Below are 17,544 nucleotides of genomic sequence, written 5' to 3' on the forward strand. Positions count from 1 at the left end.
GAGTTTAAATGTGTATCTATCGTGTGAAGTTCATGTTGGTTGAGATATATAATATATATATATATATATACATATATATATATATATATATATATATATATGAGAGAGACTAAAGTTCAAACCTTACAATTTCCAAAAAATAAAGAAGAATTGAATATGTATTGTTAGCTAAATTCTAAATTCCACAACTAGAGACAAAACGAAAGACAAACTAACACGAATTATAATTTAAATATATGCTAGTTAGTTCACGTAAAAAATGTTTAATTTCTCAATTGCCTTATCTCTTTTAAAAATGATCTGATTGAGTTAATGTTGAAAATGATAGGCCAATACTTTGACGTCTCGACCTGTAAATGTAAATATTCCAGATCGGGTCGAATTTGTACAAATCAGTGCAAACTCCAAACGGTATTTGTGCAAGCTTAGACGAGTTCTACATACACCTTACCTAAGAAGGTAGGGCAAAAAGATATTTGATGGATCATTCCTTTACTAAAGTTGGCATGAGCTATTCCCCCTTTGAAATGACATCCTTTCTCTAACAAGGATAAATATGTCATTTCAAAGTTGAAAACATCCTTTAAAAACGAGTTATCTTTTGGCTTATTGATTCATCTTCCAAGTGACATACCATCACAAACAAGAGAGGGGGTTAGATACACAAAGTAGTAGTAGTGGAAAACATGGAACCATCACCACTACTCTCAATAGAAAGCTTCTCATACAGATGGTTAATCAACCTAAAATCGTCTTTTGAAAGTTTAGATGATACTTCTTGTGAACCATCTGATGAAGCAGCCTTCATTGTAATGGATCCAAAAATGACACCTTCAAAGAGATTTTCAAGACATTCCCTGGATTTCAATTTCCAAACAACAACAAATCCATCTCATTTTGATCATCAAACTATTATTCATACCGAAGAATTATTCTCCAATGGCTTCCTTTTACCATTTTTTCTCAATAAAACCCCATCAAAGATGGAACTCATTGAAGACAATCTTGATTCAATTCCAAACTTATCATCCCTACCCATTGCTTCAAAATCATCAAAAATTGTTGTTTTGTTCTCTGAAATTCATTTTAGTTTTGTGAAGAAGTGTTGGATATCATCAAAGAGAATTTTAAGGAAGCATGTTTGTTTTTTTAGACATGTTTGTAAGAAACAGAGTTCATTAAAACCCAGAGCTTCTTTGGTTGATAATACAAATAGTAGTTGGGAGAATTCAAAAATGATGAAGATGTCTTATAGATCCAAAAATCATCCAAAAACAAGAAGTTATTATTCCATTAGTGAATTTTGTGATGATGATGATGATGGATCAATTAATGAGGCTGTTCTTCACTGCAAAAACTCTTTGGGTATGTAAAAGACATGTTGGAAACATGCTGATCTGAAAAAGGATTGAATTCCTTAGACTCTCAACCTGCATATTTCAATTGAAAGAGCTTCTTAGTTTTGGCACTGCAGTGACAATGTCATTTGAGAAAAGTACTTGTTGTGGGTTCCCGAAAACTTCAATGTCTGCAGCAAGTATGCTGAACACGTGAGTGAGGTCTTTGAGCGAGACTGAGCGTCTGAGCGAGCCAAAGCTATCTGCAGACTTGCAACTTTGAAAAGCTTGTACCGTTAATTCATCAAAGACATGGCAATCTTTGAAAAGCTTGGAACTTTTTTTCTCATCGAACAACTTCGTTAAACTATATTCCACTTGTGATTATATCTCCTTTCTTATGTCATCCAACTTTTATCTGTAGGTACATGAAACACTAAACCCATCTGCAGGTTTCAATTTTAGTGATTGTTACCAAGCAACTGCTGTTTACAAAGCCTCCGTAAATGGAGGAACGTTTCTAACGTATGTACGATACCTACATATGTTGCATATGAGGGCTCCGCCTGTAAACAAGTCGAATGTAATGTATCTCGAAGTGATGAATCTTTGAACTAAAACTTCAAGCTTCCTCCCAAGTTATGGATCTTTTGGCAATATTAATAAACTCATAAATAGTTTCGAGTTTTGCTTTTTTGGATAATTGTAAAACATACTCATCCGAATTTCATTTTTGAACTCTTCTATTTTTGATATAATAATCTATTAAATTACAATTAATCAAGATAAAGAAACCAAAAGGGTCAAATTAAAAAAAAAAAATTGACAATGTAAGTGGCCTTTCATTTCACATGAATCTTTTAAAACATCAATTAAAATGAGAACAACTCTTGTCACCAAAAGAGCTCCATGGCCTGCTAATAAGCCAGGAACTATGACTCAAGAACCAAGTGTTTTCTGCAACAACTTCTGTACAAAACAATCAGACATCTCAGTCTAAATCTCCGGCCTTTTTTGTCCTCAATTCTACAAGTAATTACCAACCTCTTCGTAGTGAAAAACTGAACAAATCTCTACCTAGCAAACTCTCAAATTGTTCTGGCCCTTCTTCATTAGTGGCTTCATTTGGATCCTACCAAGTAAGATGCCCATATCTCATTCGAAGGAGGTGGTGGCTGAACCCAGTGGCCAGGTATTCGGCTGTAAACAAAATACGCAAGATTAGTTTAAACAAAACTTATATATATAAATACATATTGAGAAGATGAATGCAATCTATTTTTGTACATTTTTTGTGCTAATATAAGCTTTTTATCTAGAGCAGAATTCTACCAACTGTGTAAAAACCATTAACAAAATATACAACTAGCAGGAGAACTCATACAGATCTTTGACGCCAATATATCATAAAGGGTTTACCAGTGTAGTATTGTTTTATAACCTCATGACGAAATATAATACATTGTTCTCGAAAAATGAGTTATTTCGGAGATTAAATGTCAAAGGAATCAGTGGAGTTACTTCTGATTTATGAAGTGTGTTTAGCTCACAGTTTGTATTTACAGGTTTTAAACTAGATTAAGCTTCAATATATCTTCTCTCCGGATACTACAACAAGTATGTAAAAAATATATCTTCGGAGTATCAATTGGAAATAAGAAGCATGGTTTATTGCCTACTCTTTTTAGATGCTTTTGGGAGATAAAATATTACCTTCCTCCTGGTCTAATATACGCATCCCATGTTCTTCTAACCTGCATACCAAAGAAAAGCCTCTTTAAATTAAAACAAACCCGAATAGATATATGGCCATGGAGTCCACATATTACCTTCAACATTTAAAAGAAGAATCACGAACTGAATAAAATATTACAGTATGTAAATATAAGTTAAAAGAAGAATTTCAAGCCTAGCTAATGCAAGTGAATCAAATCAGACTGCCCATCTCTAGTAGAAGATTAAGCTGGTTATAATCGAAGTGTACACATGTTTCTAACGATGAATGTTTCACCATAGCTTGAAAATATTTTGAAAGTGTTGGGGCGGACTTAGTGAAGGTGAAATACATAGAGAAGATCCAGAAAGGTCTCGAGTAAGAAAGTAATTGCAATACTTCTATTATCAATGGAAAGAGAAGGTTGATCATGCAGTTATGCGTGTCTCCTAACTCTCATCTGTTTCTGCCCTTCTAAATTCCTCAGAAGTGTTATCATAGCTCTAGTATGAACCAGTAATCACCGCAAAAGCTGTACGAAAACCACAAACTAGTCATAATTACCTCAATAAGCGTTCCCATGTCGGTGTTGCTGCCATGGTAATAATGGTAAAACTCAAGAGGCAAACTTGCCACAGAGTCATAAGCCCCACCATAACCTTGTGCTTCTGATTGCTTTTGTTCCTGCACTACCTCAGCAGATACATGTGCGCCTCTCCCATTTTCTGTCTCAGTTACCACATCCTGATTTTTTTTTGTTGAACTTACCACATCCTGATTTGGTAGACTACTATTGACATCTTTTGAGTCGGGTCCAACACTTTGGACAGATTTTCTCGACTCCTCGACTGTTGCAATGGCATCCTTAGCAGCACGGGTGTCAGCAGCAGCAGCAGCTTGGCGTTCCTCTTCTTCCACCGCAACTCGGACTCGCTCAAGAAACTTGTCATCCTCATCTGGGAGAAAATGTCCTATATGGAGAGAGAAAATATACAGGTGATTAACATTCTATGACATAATCAATAATGTTTAGACAGCGGTCAGTGGGAGGTAGTGGCATAATATTATTGATATGTCGATGTTGCTAGAAAACCTTTTTAATGAAACAACAGCAGCAAGACAGCCAAAAGTAAAATGATTGTAGTGGAAGAAGCGGAAAGATATTCATTACCTTGTTTCTTTAGTTTCTGGATTCTGATGGAGCGTAACTCTTGTAACTTCTCCACCATTAAAACCAGCTCAAGCTGAAAATTTAGGAGGATCTCATAAGCAATGGGAAATTTAGCCTCAAAATTATAACAATGAACCACAAGAACTGGTATTAATTGGTTATTCACTTCTTCCTAAAAAGAAAGAAGATTTGTGCATGACTTAAATCCCATCAACAACAAGGGAGATAGCTCTCCTTGATTCCGGAATATTCTGAAAGTATTCGTAAAATGCTTCTCTTACCTCAGATTCTAGTCTTTTCCTCTCTTCGTTCGCTTTAACTTTCGCAATCTCCTTCATCTTTTCCATCTGTAGATATTAATGCTTAAATAGTTAAATTAGCTACCCATCATAACCAAATCTACATTTACCTACAAGTTTGAAAGCTTTACAACCTCGTCCCTTTACATTCTGTTTCAACATAAAGATTTTCACTAATAGAAAGGAACAGTTTATGTACTACAACTTGTTTAATTTAGTACCTTCCGTCTTGCAATATCCTTAGCAATTTCTCTAGCCCTCCATTCATCGGCTTCTTTATCAGCGTGGTCAAACCTCTGACGCTCCTAAAACACCATATAAACAAAAGCGAGTAAATCAATTTTGCTCTCTGCCCATCACAGTTTTAATTGTGTGTGACTTAATGTACGAACCTCAGCGAGCGTCTCTGCGATACGTTTCCTCTTTCTCTTCCTCCATCCTTTGTTTCTCTTGTATTTCTTTATCTTGTCAGCTAATCGAATTGCTGCAGACTTCTCTTCCCATGGACTTGTTTGACTACTAATAACCTTAAAAGGTTCAAGTTGACTTTGTAAAGTTGAAAGCAAGGTGTTTGCTGCTTCGAGTGAAACAGTTTCTTGCATCTTCAAATTTATTCCTTTCTCCTTAATCACCTCAGAGAGCAGAATGACTGAAGAATCAACTATTGGATTATCTACTCCCCCTACATGCCCATTACTTTCTTTACTCAGCGCTATCGCCTCCAATTCTTTCTTCCTGTTAAATAAGTTGATTTCAAATATTTACAATATAGAAAAGACAAGCACCAGAAAACCAAGAAACAATAATTCCTAAAAAAGAATTATTTGAAAAAGTAATTCTGAAACAACAAAAAAATCCAATATCATACGACATACATTGCTTTGGCTAAATTGATTGTATCTTGTAAGTTTCCGAGATGCTTGTGTACATTTCCAGACTCCCAAAAAGAGCTCGTCGGTGAAGAGTCTGGTGGTAGGATAGGGAACCATTGCGGAGGTACCCGAGGGGGGTATGGCATCAAATTCATTGTTATTTTATTGACAACGAGAAATCACCTGCATTAATTTTCGAAAAAGAAACATCTAAGAATCACAACCATCTACAATAAAGAGTACTATCTAAGTATCTAGTCTAATGAGGAGCCCATTAGTAAGTAAGACTATGCAGAAACATTTCAAATTCAAAAAAATCTCAACGTTTAATTAAGGGTATGTGTCTAAATCAAGTTGCAACACAAATTAGTAGGAAGCTAGAACTTCAAATTATATGATAAAGATTAAAGCAATAACCTTTGTGAGAATTGAATTCTAAGGCTCGCCTGATACAACACCAAATCGCTTCAGTTTCAGAGAATCCTATTTTAATGAAATTTTAGTCTTAGAGGAATATTAACAAACATGATGAAGACAACAAAGTTGATTTACAAACTGATACAACATAAATGATTTCGTCATTACTTAGGGTTTTGATTTTAGGGTTCTGAAGAAAACGAGCTTCAATTAAAACTTGGGTTAGAAGAAGAAGATGATAAGAAACAGCAATACAGTTTGAAGGTCAATTCCCGTACCTTTAATTAGGGTTTTCAGTTGCACAAACAGCTACGGGTGCAGTCGACCCATCGGTTTTTTTGGATCGAATTCAAATGTTGTTTAACTTGTTTATTTGGCCTCAGTTTGTTGAGAATAGCCCAAGTTCGATTTACTACTTGAATCCATGGTCATTCAATTTGAATAATTAAATAATAATAATAAATTTGTCGAATTTTATGGAATTTTAGATTCTACTTTGTTAGACTTTCCGCTCTTTTTAACTATTGGTTTAGGGTCCATTTAATTATTAGTTTAACTTAAATGATTATCGTGTTCATCGCATCTTGTATGAATGTCATGTTGGTTAGGTTGATTAGTTTAATTTTGACTGATCAATCGAACCAACTGAACCAGGTTATATTAAGCCGATTAGCTCTTTGGTCAGCTCAATCTCACTTGCTATTTTAGCCCAAACGTCATCGAATAGTTTTGTTTTAGCATGAGTCAAAATATTTCGAAACCCTATTATCCCTCACCCTAATTACAGTCATTGTTAGATAATTACTGGTCATACAAATGTTTCTCTAATGGGGTAGTTTTTGATTAATTTAATTAGGCTTACTCTTTGAGTGTTTTCCTTGTACAAATAGGGAGAACAAAAAGAAACAAACTATAGTAGGGGCATTTTGATTTATATCTACAACCTTCTCATAGATACACTTCAGGAAACTGAAAGCATTATTCTGAAGTCTTATTCAATCAAATGTGTTTTTTTTTTTGTTGAAATAACTAAATGTGTTTAATGGAGAGGTTTCTCTTCACCACTTTTATTATATAAGGTAAAAGAGTCTATATATTTTGCAATTGGACGTCATTGTCAAAACAAAAATCAGAAAAAAAAAATAATTAAGAGGGAATCAGGGAAAGGAACAATTTAAGGGTAAAGACATAATTAGTAGATGTAAAAAGTTCATTTTGGAGCAACTGATAAGCAAATTGTCTACACTAATAGAGTAGCTAGACTAGTAGTTCGAAATCATTTTGTTTAGTTTCTTGTGTTCATGTAGGTCAGGGAATGAGTTTGCCACTACTGACAGCGACTTAGAGTCATCGCTATGCTTTTATTGACATACTACGACTTTGTATGGCAAAAAGTGCATGGGGTGAAATAGATAACTATATCTATTGAGATAACAAGTTTATGGAAAATATTGGCATTGCGGAAATTTGTAGATGGTGCGTATGACAATGTACTAAAACTCATTTGATTTGTATATATAAATTCTTGTTTTACTTATTAATTTCTAAATTTTAAGAAGAAATTCATAATTGTCTAATCAAACATTTTCTAGAGAAAGAACTGGACGAACAAAAAAAAAATCGTTTTTTATGTTACTCAAGGATAATACCTAAATTGGTACAGTTAGGTGATTGAGAAAATAGTTTTTCTTTTTCATTCCTTCCAAGAACACATTTATTACTCTATTGTAATCAGTTGAATTAGCAGAAAAATTAGAGGAGAAGACCATGAAGTTATTGAAAGTTTTGTTAGAAAAACTTGATTTAGCTAAAATAATAAGGGTAGATTGCCATATTGGCTCTTTCCTATTGGTCATTCTGCTCAGTAGTGTTCGACCATTCGATCTCTTTCCGCAAACTCACGTCTCAAGTGGCACTTGTGACAAATATCACACTAGATGTTCAACAGAGCTAAATAGTCGTCACATTTCCCTTCATATTACAGTCACATACAATTTTTCTGTGCAGTTATTATCTTGGGGTGGGGGGGGGTCAAACGATGGAGTTGTTCACATGTTAGGGTCTAAAGAGTGAACTTGGTCATATGTTAGGAGCTAAACGAGAAGTACCCTTGAAGTTATTGGTCAATTTCAAGATACTGATCCGCTTCAATAATGCCTTGCCTACGTGTATGAGTAGCCAACACTTGCAGCCATTAGAGGACGCGTGTATCTTCACGAAGATGCCTACGTGTATACAATGAAATAGCCTACCAATTTTTAATAGCCAAACAAACGTTTCTCTCTCTACGTAAGTTAATATTAACTTAATGTAACCATCAAGTTGGCTCATGGCTAATGGCTCATGGTTTTGCAAATGGATATTTGGTCTGCATTTCCCTCTTAATTTTCGGAGATCGAAATCCATCTGATTCATTCTTGAAATTTGTTGACTCAGATTGAATTTTGTTACAAAAATTCGGCTCTAAAGTTTACAAAATTTCACTCAAATGTACTAGAGTTGAAATCAGAGGACTTTAGTCGAAATTTATGACAAAATTGAATCAACTAATTTGAATTGTATTCATCAAATATGGCAGAGTTCAATCACAAAATTAATTCGGACTAACTTTGAAATCGATGGATAAAATAAGTTCGAGTGTTCCGATTTTTAGTCGAACAAAAAATACTTATTTTGAGAACACTTTTAACCATTGTCTATAATACGGAGGGCTAAGAGCATCTCCAATTCTATTTTGGTCGTGTAGCCGAACATCTCTTAAAGACTATATCGGCTCCACACTTTGGCGCGTAATTGAAACTGACGGCGTCAAAAAGGCGTCAACTCCCCAAAGAAAAAAAATCCAATACCCGTCAATTTGACGACGCGAAAATTAGGATTTTCTCCTTCTTTTTATAATCGAAATTCTCAGAAAACACAAAATATAACCGTGACCTGAAAAAGCGGGAAAAACTTCCTCTTCTCCGGCTAAGTAACGATCCTCTGTTCCTACCGTTAATCGCATTTCCGGTCACCGGAAATTCCTTTACGAGTTCATTTTTAGTTCTAGTGATCCGTATATATCGGTTTCTATATATAGATAGATCCACAGACTAATCAACGATAGAAATATTAGAGAAATTTTTTAGAGAGAGAAAGAAGAAACAGAGATTAGAGAGAGAGAGAGAGAGAGAAATTTAGGTTTCTGTGAGGTTATTGTCGGGATTTGCTTCTCTCGTCTGGTTTTTGTGGTCGATTTTGAGTTGGAAGTTTGGATTTCAGGTTTTAATTTGTTCATGAAGAAGTTGTTTTCCTGGTTCTGATTCGTTTCAAGTCTGGAGATTCTTAAAAATTTCATTTGTTTTGATCTTTTCGTTCTGTCTAATCTTCATTTACTAGTTCAGATAGAGAGAGAAAGAGATTTGAATCGAAGATCGGGAAACAAAAAACCTCTGGTTTCTGCAGAAAGAGTAGTGATTGATCTTAGAGAGATAGAGAGAAAGAAAGTGAAGTAATTAGGGTTTCGAGAGTTGAAAAGTGATGGAACAGAAACACGTATTAATGTCGGCATTAGGCGTTGGCCTTGGAGTAGGAGTCGGACTTGGATTGGCTTCTAACGAAACAGTAAGTAAATGGACGGGATCTAATAATTCTTCAAACGCCATTACGCCGGAGAAGATCGAACAGGACCTTCGGAGACAGATCGTCGACGGGAAAGCCAGCAATGTTACCTTCGACGAGTTTCCATACTACCTCAGGTAAAAGGGAACTATTTCTTGACCCGTTCTGAATCTTTTGCTTTTTATTTCTCCCTCCTAAATTTATTGAATTTTACAGATTCATCCTTTAGAAGAACATGAAATTTGTTCTTGACAATACTACCCTTTTGAAACCTAAACTCATAAAATTTGCACTTGTGTGACATTGATTCCTATTTTCTAATGTAATTGTAGTATAATTTTGCATTTCAACTATGATGATATTCCTACCCATGTGGAAGAACATGTAAATGAATGGATCAAATCGCTATAGAATGGGGCCTTAGAGTTTGTTAAAATCATTATTCATATAATCGCACACAGAGAGAAAAGTTGCAGGTGGGAATCAAATTTAAACGCCGAGTGTCTTCTATATATTTGGAACTTTAGGAAAACATCGAGGAATATATTTTAGTATATTTGTGCCTTACATTTTCATTTTTAAGATGATTAAGTTCAGTGACACATCTAACATGGATCGTATGTCCAGAGGCCCAAAAACTATCCGGACCTTAAAATAGAATTTTTGCCTGAGCATTGATTCGTATAAACAATCAGTGAAAAGTAATACAGAGTACTTTTTTATTTGGTATTATTGGTTCAGACTTCAGTGCATCTTTGATTACTTTGAGTGTTGTAGACTACGAGATATCGAGAACGAAGCTGTGGTTTTCAGTGTAGTAGTTAATTAAACACAAACCTTATCTTGTTTTGAGTATACAAGCTTGACCTGTTTCATTCTCAAGGAATGTGGGTAGGCTGATTCAATATAATATTGTGATTTGTGAGAGTGTGTGCTTTTGTTTTCTTTTCCCTTCATAGGCTTGTTCTTCTAGGCTTAAAATCTTTCTTGAAGATCAATCATCTGCTTATTTATTTTCTTCCCACTTTGGTTTTTTTTTTTTTTTACCAATTCCGAATTCCTTTATTAAATAGTACTTAAACCTTCCACTCTTCTGGGTATTTTTTTTGGAACATTATAATTTTACTGATTAAGAAATAAAAGAAAATTTTAATCAACTACAATCTTATGAATTAACAAGGAAAAGGAAATTTCATTTTCACTTTCACAAGCAGTTATCTGCTAAAAGTTGCCATTCGTTTAACAATTGTGAAAAGTTAACTAGTAAAAGGATCGAGTTAAATTTGACATTGTAGGCTTGCTAGAAATTGCGGAAAAATGCATGTAAATGACCAAAGACAAGTGGGCGGCCTGATTGAACTTCGATATCTTACTCATGTACAGAGGAGATTAGTAGGAATGTTGGGGTTTCTCTAAATCAATCATGCTGAATTTTTACTTACTCATGTCCTGTCTGTTCATTTACATTACACCTGATTATATTACCCTTGCAGCCAACTGCATTCAGAAGAAAAGAACCCAATGGTATGAGTTTCATTAGTTATTAAGTTCGACTCATGTTCCACCCTCTAATCAGAGTAAACTTTGATGTTTCATCAAAAGTTCGTTCTCGATTTTAAATTTGATTACCCTGATCTGAATAATGTTGCAGATTTTATTTCTAATTTGTCGGACAAAAACCGCTACAAAAATTGGTGTTAAGAGGAAGATGCACAGTTAGAATAGGATTTGTCTCTGTTTTTTTCCCTTTGCCTCCTGATTTCATTTTAAAATCCGCACTAGATGTCGATATTTGCTATCCAAATTGTTGTTGGGTTTAACTAACCCTAGTAAAACTACTGATGGTGCTTCAGATGTCCCATTTGCTTGAATATATGGTTTTTCTTGTAGTTAACTAGCAATCTATGTATCAGCCGTTCGAAGTATTTTTCAACTGTTTGACTATTTACATAGTTGATGTGATAAATAGATCTAATCTTGGATATAACATTTGAGTTCCTGATTGTTTTGTTGAAATTCTGATGGTGTTGTATTCTTAATGTTTGAGACAGTGAGCAAACACGGATGTTATTGACAAGTGCTGCTTATGTTCATTTGAAGCAGGCTGAGTTTTCCAAGTACACCCGAAACCTCTCCCCTGGAAGTAGAGCAATTTTGCTCTCAGGACCAGCTGGTAGTTTATAAAGAATATGTTATTTCATTGATTCTACTATTTTTTTTCTTTACCTAATGCACCTTTCCAATTAGCAAAACTTATTGAAATCTCTTTGCTGCAAAAAAAGAGCTTTACCAACAAATGCTCGCCAAAGCTTTAGCTCACTACTTTGAAGCCAAGTTGTTGTTATTAGATGTAACTGACTTTTCACTAAAGGTAAGTCCATAGTCCACATTTTACAGGCATTCTTCGTCTCTGTTCCTTAATACTGCACCTTATCTTGGTCATTCACCTGCAGGTACAGAGCAAGTACGGAAGTTCAAGTAAGGAACCTGTAAGATCTTTTAACTAATTATGAGCAAATTCCACTTCTTCTCTTTTTCATCTACGTAAAATAGTTGTTGCCGTCGGCAAGTCCTGGTATTGCAGCTCATCGTTTGGAATCTGATAAAGAAATCTTACCACATAATACATGCATTCATGTCTGTTTTCTAAGCTCCGTTTTATTTATTTGTTGAAGCACATGCAAATCTCATAGTTAATCTTTTTCATTTTCTGTAGAGTTTCAAGAGGTCCATCTCTGAGACAACTTTGGAGCGTATGTCCAGTTTATTTGGATCTTTCTCCATCATTCCTTCAAAAGAGGAAAGCGGAGGTATTGAAAAAAACATTTTGGCCGGAAGATTGTTCATTTCGCTGCCCATAATCTCTTTAAGCGGCTGTTATTTTCTAGAGGCCGTTCTCCTTGTAGATGGGTCTCTTTAGAATCTTAAATGATCCAATTTTCCTCTTTATCTGTTTGATTAAAAATTTATATCAGGCACACTGCGGAGGCAAAGCAGCGGAATAGATATGACTTCATGGTATAACGTGCTCAGAAATTGATGATTGATTATGAGATAGGAATAAAGTACATGTCTCACTGTTACTGCTAACATCTAATTTGCAATTTAATTTCTAGGGGACTTGAAAGTCGTAAAAATCCTCCAAAGCTTCGCAGAAATGCATCTTCTACAGCTGATATTACTAGCCTTTCTTCACAATCTGCTCCTCTGAATCCAGGTATTTCCCAAGGACTGGTGATTATAATAAGTTATAAGTTTAGTGGGCTTTAAACTTTGGCATAGGTTTGTCAAAAAGGTGTACTAAAATTTTATACAGAGGTGGATCTTAATGCTCATAACACAGTTTTCTGTACTGCTTGCTGTGCATGAAACAAAAGTACAATTTACATGCTGGAAGGTCATCTTACATTTGTACTCTTTTCACATAATACGGTTTCTTCCGATTTTTTAGCCCCTCTCAGGCGAACAAGCAGCTGGTCTTTTGATGAGAAACTCCTTATACATGCTCTTTACAAGGTATTAGAAATGTCATTCGATTTTTTTTGTGCGTACATTCTTTAAAAATGGGTTTTGAAAAGAAATTTGTATAGTTAATTGTTATATTTAGCTTATAGTATTCTCCTCTAATACAGGTTCTAGTATCAGTGTCAAAAACTAGCCCCATTGTACTCTACCTCAGAGATGTTGAGAAACTAGTCCTAAGATCTCAAAGGACGCATCTACTGTTCCAGAAATTACTGCAGAAACTATCTGGACCTGTGCTGATTCTTGGTTCGAGGATGTTGGATCCAGGTAATGATTACAGAGAAGTGGATGAGAGGCTCACCCAGCTATTCCCTTACAACATCGAGATTAAGCCACCCGAAGATGAGAATCATCTTGTCAGCTGGAAAACGCAACTAGAAGAGGACATGAAAATGATCCAAATCCAAGATAACAGAAACCACATTAACGAAGTATTGGCAGCAAATGATCTAGAGTGTGATGATCTAGGTTCAATCTGCCTTTCAGATACTGTGGTTCTCAGTAACTATATAGAAGAGATTGTGGTTTCAGCTATTTCTTATCATTTGATGAATAACAAGGATCCTGAATATAGAAACGCAAAGCTTGTTATTTCTTCCAAGAGGTTGGTTTGGTAGATTATGTTCCATATAATACGTTATCTTAGATAGATTTGTCTTAATTCTTGTCCATGTTGTTATGGGACAGTTTATCCCATGGATTAAGCATATTCCAAGAAAGTAAGTCTGGTGGAAAAGATACACTGAAGCTGGAAGTAAATGCTGATGCTAGAAAGGTTCATATCTTATTTTTTTAGTTTTAGTCAACTCGAGCAACGATGCTAAATATGGTAATACGTTTATGATTTAATTGATTGTTTAGGAAGGTGAAGGGAATGCTGTTGATGTAAAACCTGAATCGAAATCTGAGACCACGGGGTCCGAAAACAAAAATGATGCGTCAGTTCCAGGGGCAAAGAAGGACGACGAAATAGCAGCTGCTCCGGTAAAAGCTCCTGTGAGTCTATTTGTCTCATTTCCAAAATCAAGAGTTCTATACTGTTAAGTTATAACTCATGATCCATTGCCAATATATAGATGTTGTAAAGATTTTTTTTTTAACTTCTTTTCTGCTGAGAATTACACATTTATATTTGCCCTTTTCTTTCACAAGATTTATACCGTCATGAGAGGATCACATTGTTAGTCTATTCTCATCACCCGTACTGATTCTCTTTCCCTTGTCTTAACAATGCTGTGGCATGTGTGTGCTTATGTCCTCAATAGGAACCTGTTCCTGATAACGAGTTCGAGAAGCGGATAAGGCCCGAAGTTATTCCTGCAAGTGAGATTGGAGTAACATTTGCAGATATTGGTGCTCTTAATGAGATTAAAGATTCACTTCAGGAACTGGTAATGCTTCCCCTTCATCGACCTGACCTTTTCAAAGGAGGGCTTTTAAAGCCATGCAGAGGAATATTATTGTTTGGGCCTCCTGGAACTGGGAAGACTATGTTAGCAAAGGCAATTGCTAACGAAGCAGGAGCAAGCTTCATTAATGTCTCTATGTCTACCATTACATCAAAATGGTTCGGAGAGGACGAAAAGAACGTTAGGGCTTTGTTTACCCTTGCAGCAAAGGTGTCTCCAACAATAATTTTTGTCGACGAAGTTGATAGTATGCTTGGGCAACGTACTAGAGTTGGTGAGCATGAGGCCATGAGGAAGATTAAGAATGAATTCATGACACATTGGGATGGGCTAATGACCAAACCTGGTGAAAGAATCCTTGTCCTTGCCGCGACAAACAGACCTTTCGACCTTGACGAAGCAATTATTCGGAGGTTTGAGCGCAGGTACATCTTCTTACTTTTTTTACACTAACATATGTGCACCTAGTAAGCTCATTTTTGCGCATCATATGTAATGACCCAAGCCAACAGCCACCAATATTGTACCCGCTTTTGCCATGCACGCCTAATTCCTACGTAAGGTTTTGTTTTCAGCCAATTCACCATAAAGGCATGAACCACACAAAAGTCCTCGATATATACTTACTAAGCTTGAGCACACTTATGGTGCAGTCTCTGGGTGCTTCCGCGAGCGATGTGGGATATACATTCCCCAATCCTTAGAGACTAGCAGTCATTGTCTCTGATAACATTAAATGACCCCGCCGTAGCAGCTACTAATAATGTTCATGTTTCTTCCACACCCCTCCCACGGTTTTGTGCTAGACAAACCGCGAAAGCTCCATGAGCCGACCCAAAGGCCAAAACACGACGACAGTTACTAAACTTGAACTTGCACCTATATCATGGTCGCGGGGAGCTCCTGTAAGGAATATCGGTTATTGCTTCATTCTTCCTGAGGCACTTGTATAATTTGCAAAGTGAAAAGACCTTCGGATATTGTCACTTAATCATGATTCACTTTGATGATACATTAATGACAATTGTAGTAAGAAGTGATTGAATATTCTGATTTGCTTGAGTACGATTGGCAAACATTTGCAACTTTCCGTGCTTGCTGATTCCCAAGATTTGTATGGACAAACAGAATTATGGTTGGTTTACCATCAGTGGAGAATAGAGAACTGATCTTGAGAACTCTTCTGTCAAAAGAAAAGGTTGAAGAAGGACTAGACTTTAAAGAACTTGCAACAATGACAGAAGGATATAGTGGAAGTGATCTTAAGGTTTGTGTTTTCTCTTAATAATTGTGCATGATTTGATCCATTTAGTCTACTGTGGTTAACATGCGCGATATCTTTTGAGAGCAGAACTTGTGTATGACGGCGGCTTATCGCCCTGTCAGAGAGCTAATACGACAGGAAAGATTGAAGGATCAGGTAGCTATCAGAGTCTAAATGATTCTTTCTCGGCCTCTCAGGATAGTAAGCAGTCACAAACTGCAGCTGCCAGTAAGATTCGCTTAATTGATTCCTTTTGCAGGAGAAGAAGAAAAAGGCTGAGGAAGGACAAAATACAGAAGCATCAGATAAAGTTGAAAGAGTGATTAGTCTTAGGCCGTTAAACATGGAAGACATGAGGCAGGCAAAGAATCAGGTAACTTTCAATATGCAGTTGATTAATCTTCACATTTACAATCCTTAGTTTGCATATGCAGTAACAATAATTCAAAACCAATCAATTCCATTTGGTATTGGATGGGTTTAAGCTGGTCTTTGGCATTGCTCGATGTCTCCAGACAGGATGAATACCATCTGAGTTTTGGTCGGCTCCGTTTGTGCAACGGATAGTTTTGTAAAACCTCTATGTTCAACCTAGAGGTATCAATTATGTTACCCGACCCCAGCTCGAATCCATCCCATTTAAAATGGATGTCCGAGGTGTCCCCCAGGCTGGGTTACTTTGCCCAGCTAGTTGGCGCACCAGTCTGACCCCGTGAGCCGGGCCACTGTAACATCAGGTGGTAGCGGAATCCATAGAACGCTTCAGGTTGCTAGTTTTGGGGATTGATATTTATCCCTCGGCCAAATAGATTAATAGAGTCTAATTGTGTTCTATTTTCATCTAGTTTGGTCCCTTTTGTGTTGAACCATGTGAGCAAATTGCTTGTTTGCCACAAAATGTGGCTTTATCGAATTTATCTGGCTTTATAAATCGAATATATTAAAAAATATCATTTCTGCTAGTTACAATAATGCCAGCAAAACCAAAACCGAACATGAGCCTTTTTCTTATTAGTAAGAGATCTTCCTTTCTACTGTATAATTTGTTGCAGGTTGCACCAAGTTTTGCAGCAGAGGGATCAATAATGGGTGAATTGAAGCAGTGGAACGAGTTATATGGGGAAGGAGGAACAAGAAAGAAGCAACAGTTATCTTACTTCCTTTAGACTAGAGACAGACAATAGTGATCTCAACAGGACATAAAAGACTGGATTGGCACAAGTAGGTTAATTCCGTGTACTAAGTTAAACATGCATTGCTTTTAGTTTTGTTTGGGATTCAAACAATAAGCGAGAGTTGCAGATAGTGCAATTTCTATGGTTATGTGTATGCATTCTGAAAAGAAAACTAAAGATCGGTCTTCGTTTTGTTGTTTTTCTTGAAATTTAATTTTGGTGAACAATGATGGTTTGATCTTTTTGTTAATCTTTTTATGGGAGAACTTGCATTGTTAGGATTTACTTTGTCTTTCACTTGTAGAGCTTCTTTAACGCTTTTTTTTCTTTTGTCCTTTCTCTTCTTGGTAGAGAATGATCTCGACAAGTCGGCAACTTTCAAGGTGAATATCCTTACAGTAGTGTCTGTCTCGCATAGGCTCATCTAGCTCTAAGTGGCGCATGACAATAGATCACGAGGCAACCATTGAATATAGGTCATGAGGGAACCATAATAGGCTCATCTGGCTCTAAGAGCAACTCCAGGGGTGGGGGGGCTGTGGCTCCCAAATTTGAGAGCCCCAGCCCCCAGCCACGGAGTCCAACCCGGGAACCCCATGCTCTCTGGCTCCCAAATGGGAGCCCGGACTAGGGAGCTCCCACCCCTTAATATGACCGTTGGGGGTCTCCCAACGGCCATATTTGTTTTTCTTTTAAACTAATTTTTTTTTTTAAATATAATTTGTTTTTCCAATCATTTCTCTAATTTTTTTTTTTTAAAT

General features: G+C 36.2%; 3 protein-coding genes across 8 annotated transcripts; 2 read left to right on the forward strand and 1 right to left on the reverse strand.

The window, feature by feature from the left end:
• The first annotated feature begins 641 nt into the window (after positions 1-641).
• Positions 642-1,473, forward strand: LOC147552714 (putative membrane-associated kinase regulator 6). The gene has a single exon (XM_086671136.1). The coding sequence runs from the start codon at positions 687-689 to the stop codon at positions 1,371-1,373; it is 687 nt and encodes a 228-aa protein (XP_086527262.1). The 5' UTR covers positions 642-686; the 3' UTR covers positions 1,374-1,473.
• Positions 1,474-2,062: 589 nt separating this feature from the next.
• Positions 2,063-6,367, reverse strand: LOC147552715 (U11/U12 small nuclear ribonucleoprotein). Of its 5 annotated transcripts, none has more exons than XM_086671132.1 (10): positions 6,089-6,367; positions 5,811-5,876; positions 5,397-5,576; positions 4,914-5,256; positions 4,743-4,826; positions 4,504-4,569; positions 4,223-4,295; positions 3,616-4,022; positions 3,051-3,091; positions 2,063-2,537 (listed from the first exon to the last, which is right to left on the reverse strand). In XM_086671132.1, exons 3-10 carry the CDS (start codon positions 5,546-5,548, stop codon positions 2,459-2,461), a joined length of 1,245 nt encoding a protein of 414 aa, XP_086527258.1. In that variant the 5' UTR covers positions 5,549-5,576; positions 5,811-5,876; positions 6,089-6,367; the 3' UTR covers positions 2,063-2,458. The 5 variants fall into 5 exon arrangements, with proteins under 5 accessions (XP_086527258.1, XP_086527259.1, XP_086527260.1 ...); XM_086671133.1 differs by having other exon boundaries at positions 6,137-6,288; XM_086671134.1 differs by having other exon boundaries at positions 5,979-6,260.
• Positions 6,368-8,672: 2,305 nt separating this feature from the next.
• On the forward strand, positions 8,673-17,033 carry LOC147552716 (uncharacterized). Of its 2 annotated transcripts, none has more exons than XM_086666511.1 (16): positions 8,673-9,547; positions 11,462-11,583; positions 11,693-11,781; positions 11,864-11,899; positions 12,127-12,220; positions 12,386-12,428; positions 12,527-12,627; positions 12,862-12,926; positions 13,043-13,539; positions 13,623-13,710; positions 13,797-13,931; positions 14,201-14,769; positions 15,473-15,611; positions 15,696-15,764; positions 15,868-15,981; positions 16,661-17,033. In XM_086666511.1, the coding sequence occupies exons 1-16, from the start codon at positions 9,330-9,332 to the stop codon at positions 16,772-16,774; spliced, it is 2,493 nt and encodes an 830-aa protein (XP_086522637.1). In that variant the 5' UTR covers positions 8,673-9,329; the 3' UTR covers positions 16,775-17,033. The 2 variants fall into 2 exon arrangements, with proteins under 2 accessions (XP_086522637.1, XP_086522638.1); XM_086666512.1 differs by having other exon boundaries at positions 8,685-9,547; positions 13,797-13,919.
• The last annotated feature ends 511 nt before the right edge of the window (positions 17,034-17,544 follow it).

Source organism: Eschscholzia californica, unplaced genomic scaffold (genome assembly GCF_041429995.1).
Source record: "Eschscholzia californica isolate CP2 unplaced genomic scaffold, dmEscCali1.0.p SCAF_3, whole genome shotgun sequence".
Classification (NCBI taxonomy): Eukaryota; Viridiplantae; Streptophyta; class Magnoliopsida; order Ranunculales; family Papaveraceae; genus Eschscholzia; species Eschscholzia californica.

Coding starts and splice junctions, on each gene's coding strand:
- LOC147552714 (XM_086671136.1), top strand. CDS start 687: ATGGAACCATCACCACTACTCTCAATAGAAAGCTTCTCATACAGATGG.
- LOC147552715 (XM_086671132.1), bottom strand. CDS start 5,548: ATGAATTTGATGCCATACCCCCCTCGGGTACCTCCGCAATGGTTCCCT. Junction 4,570..4,742: donor AGGATATTGCAAGACGGAAG/GTACTAAATTAA, acceptor TAATATCTACAG/ATGGAAAAGATGAAGGAGAT. Junction 4,023..4,222: donor CCAGAAACTAAAGAAACAAG/GTAATGAATATC, acceptor CTCTCCATATAG/GACATTTTCTCCCAGATGAG.
- LOC147552716 (XM_086666511.1), top strand. CDS start 9,330: ATGGAACAGAAACACGTATTAATGTCGGCATTAGGCGTTGGCCTTGGA. Junction 12,927..13,042: donor TTATACATGCTCTTTACAAG/GTATTAGAAATG, acceptor CCTCTAATACAG/GTTCTAGTATCAGTGTCAAA. Junction 15,982..16,660: donor TGAGGCAGGCAAAGAATCAG/GTAACTTTCAAT, acceptor AATTTGTTGCAG/GTTGCACCAAGTTTTGCAGC.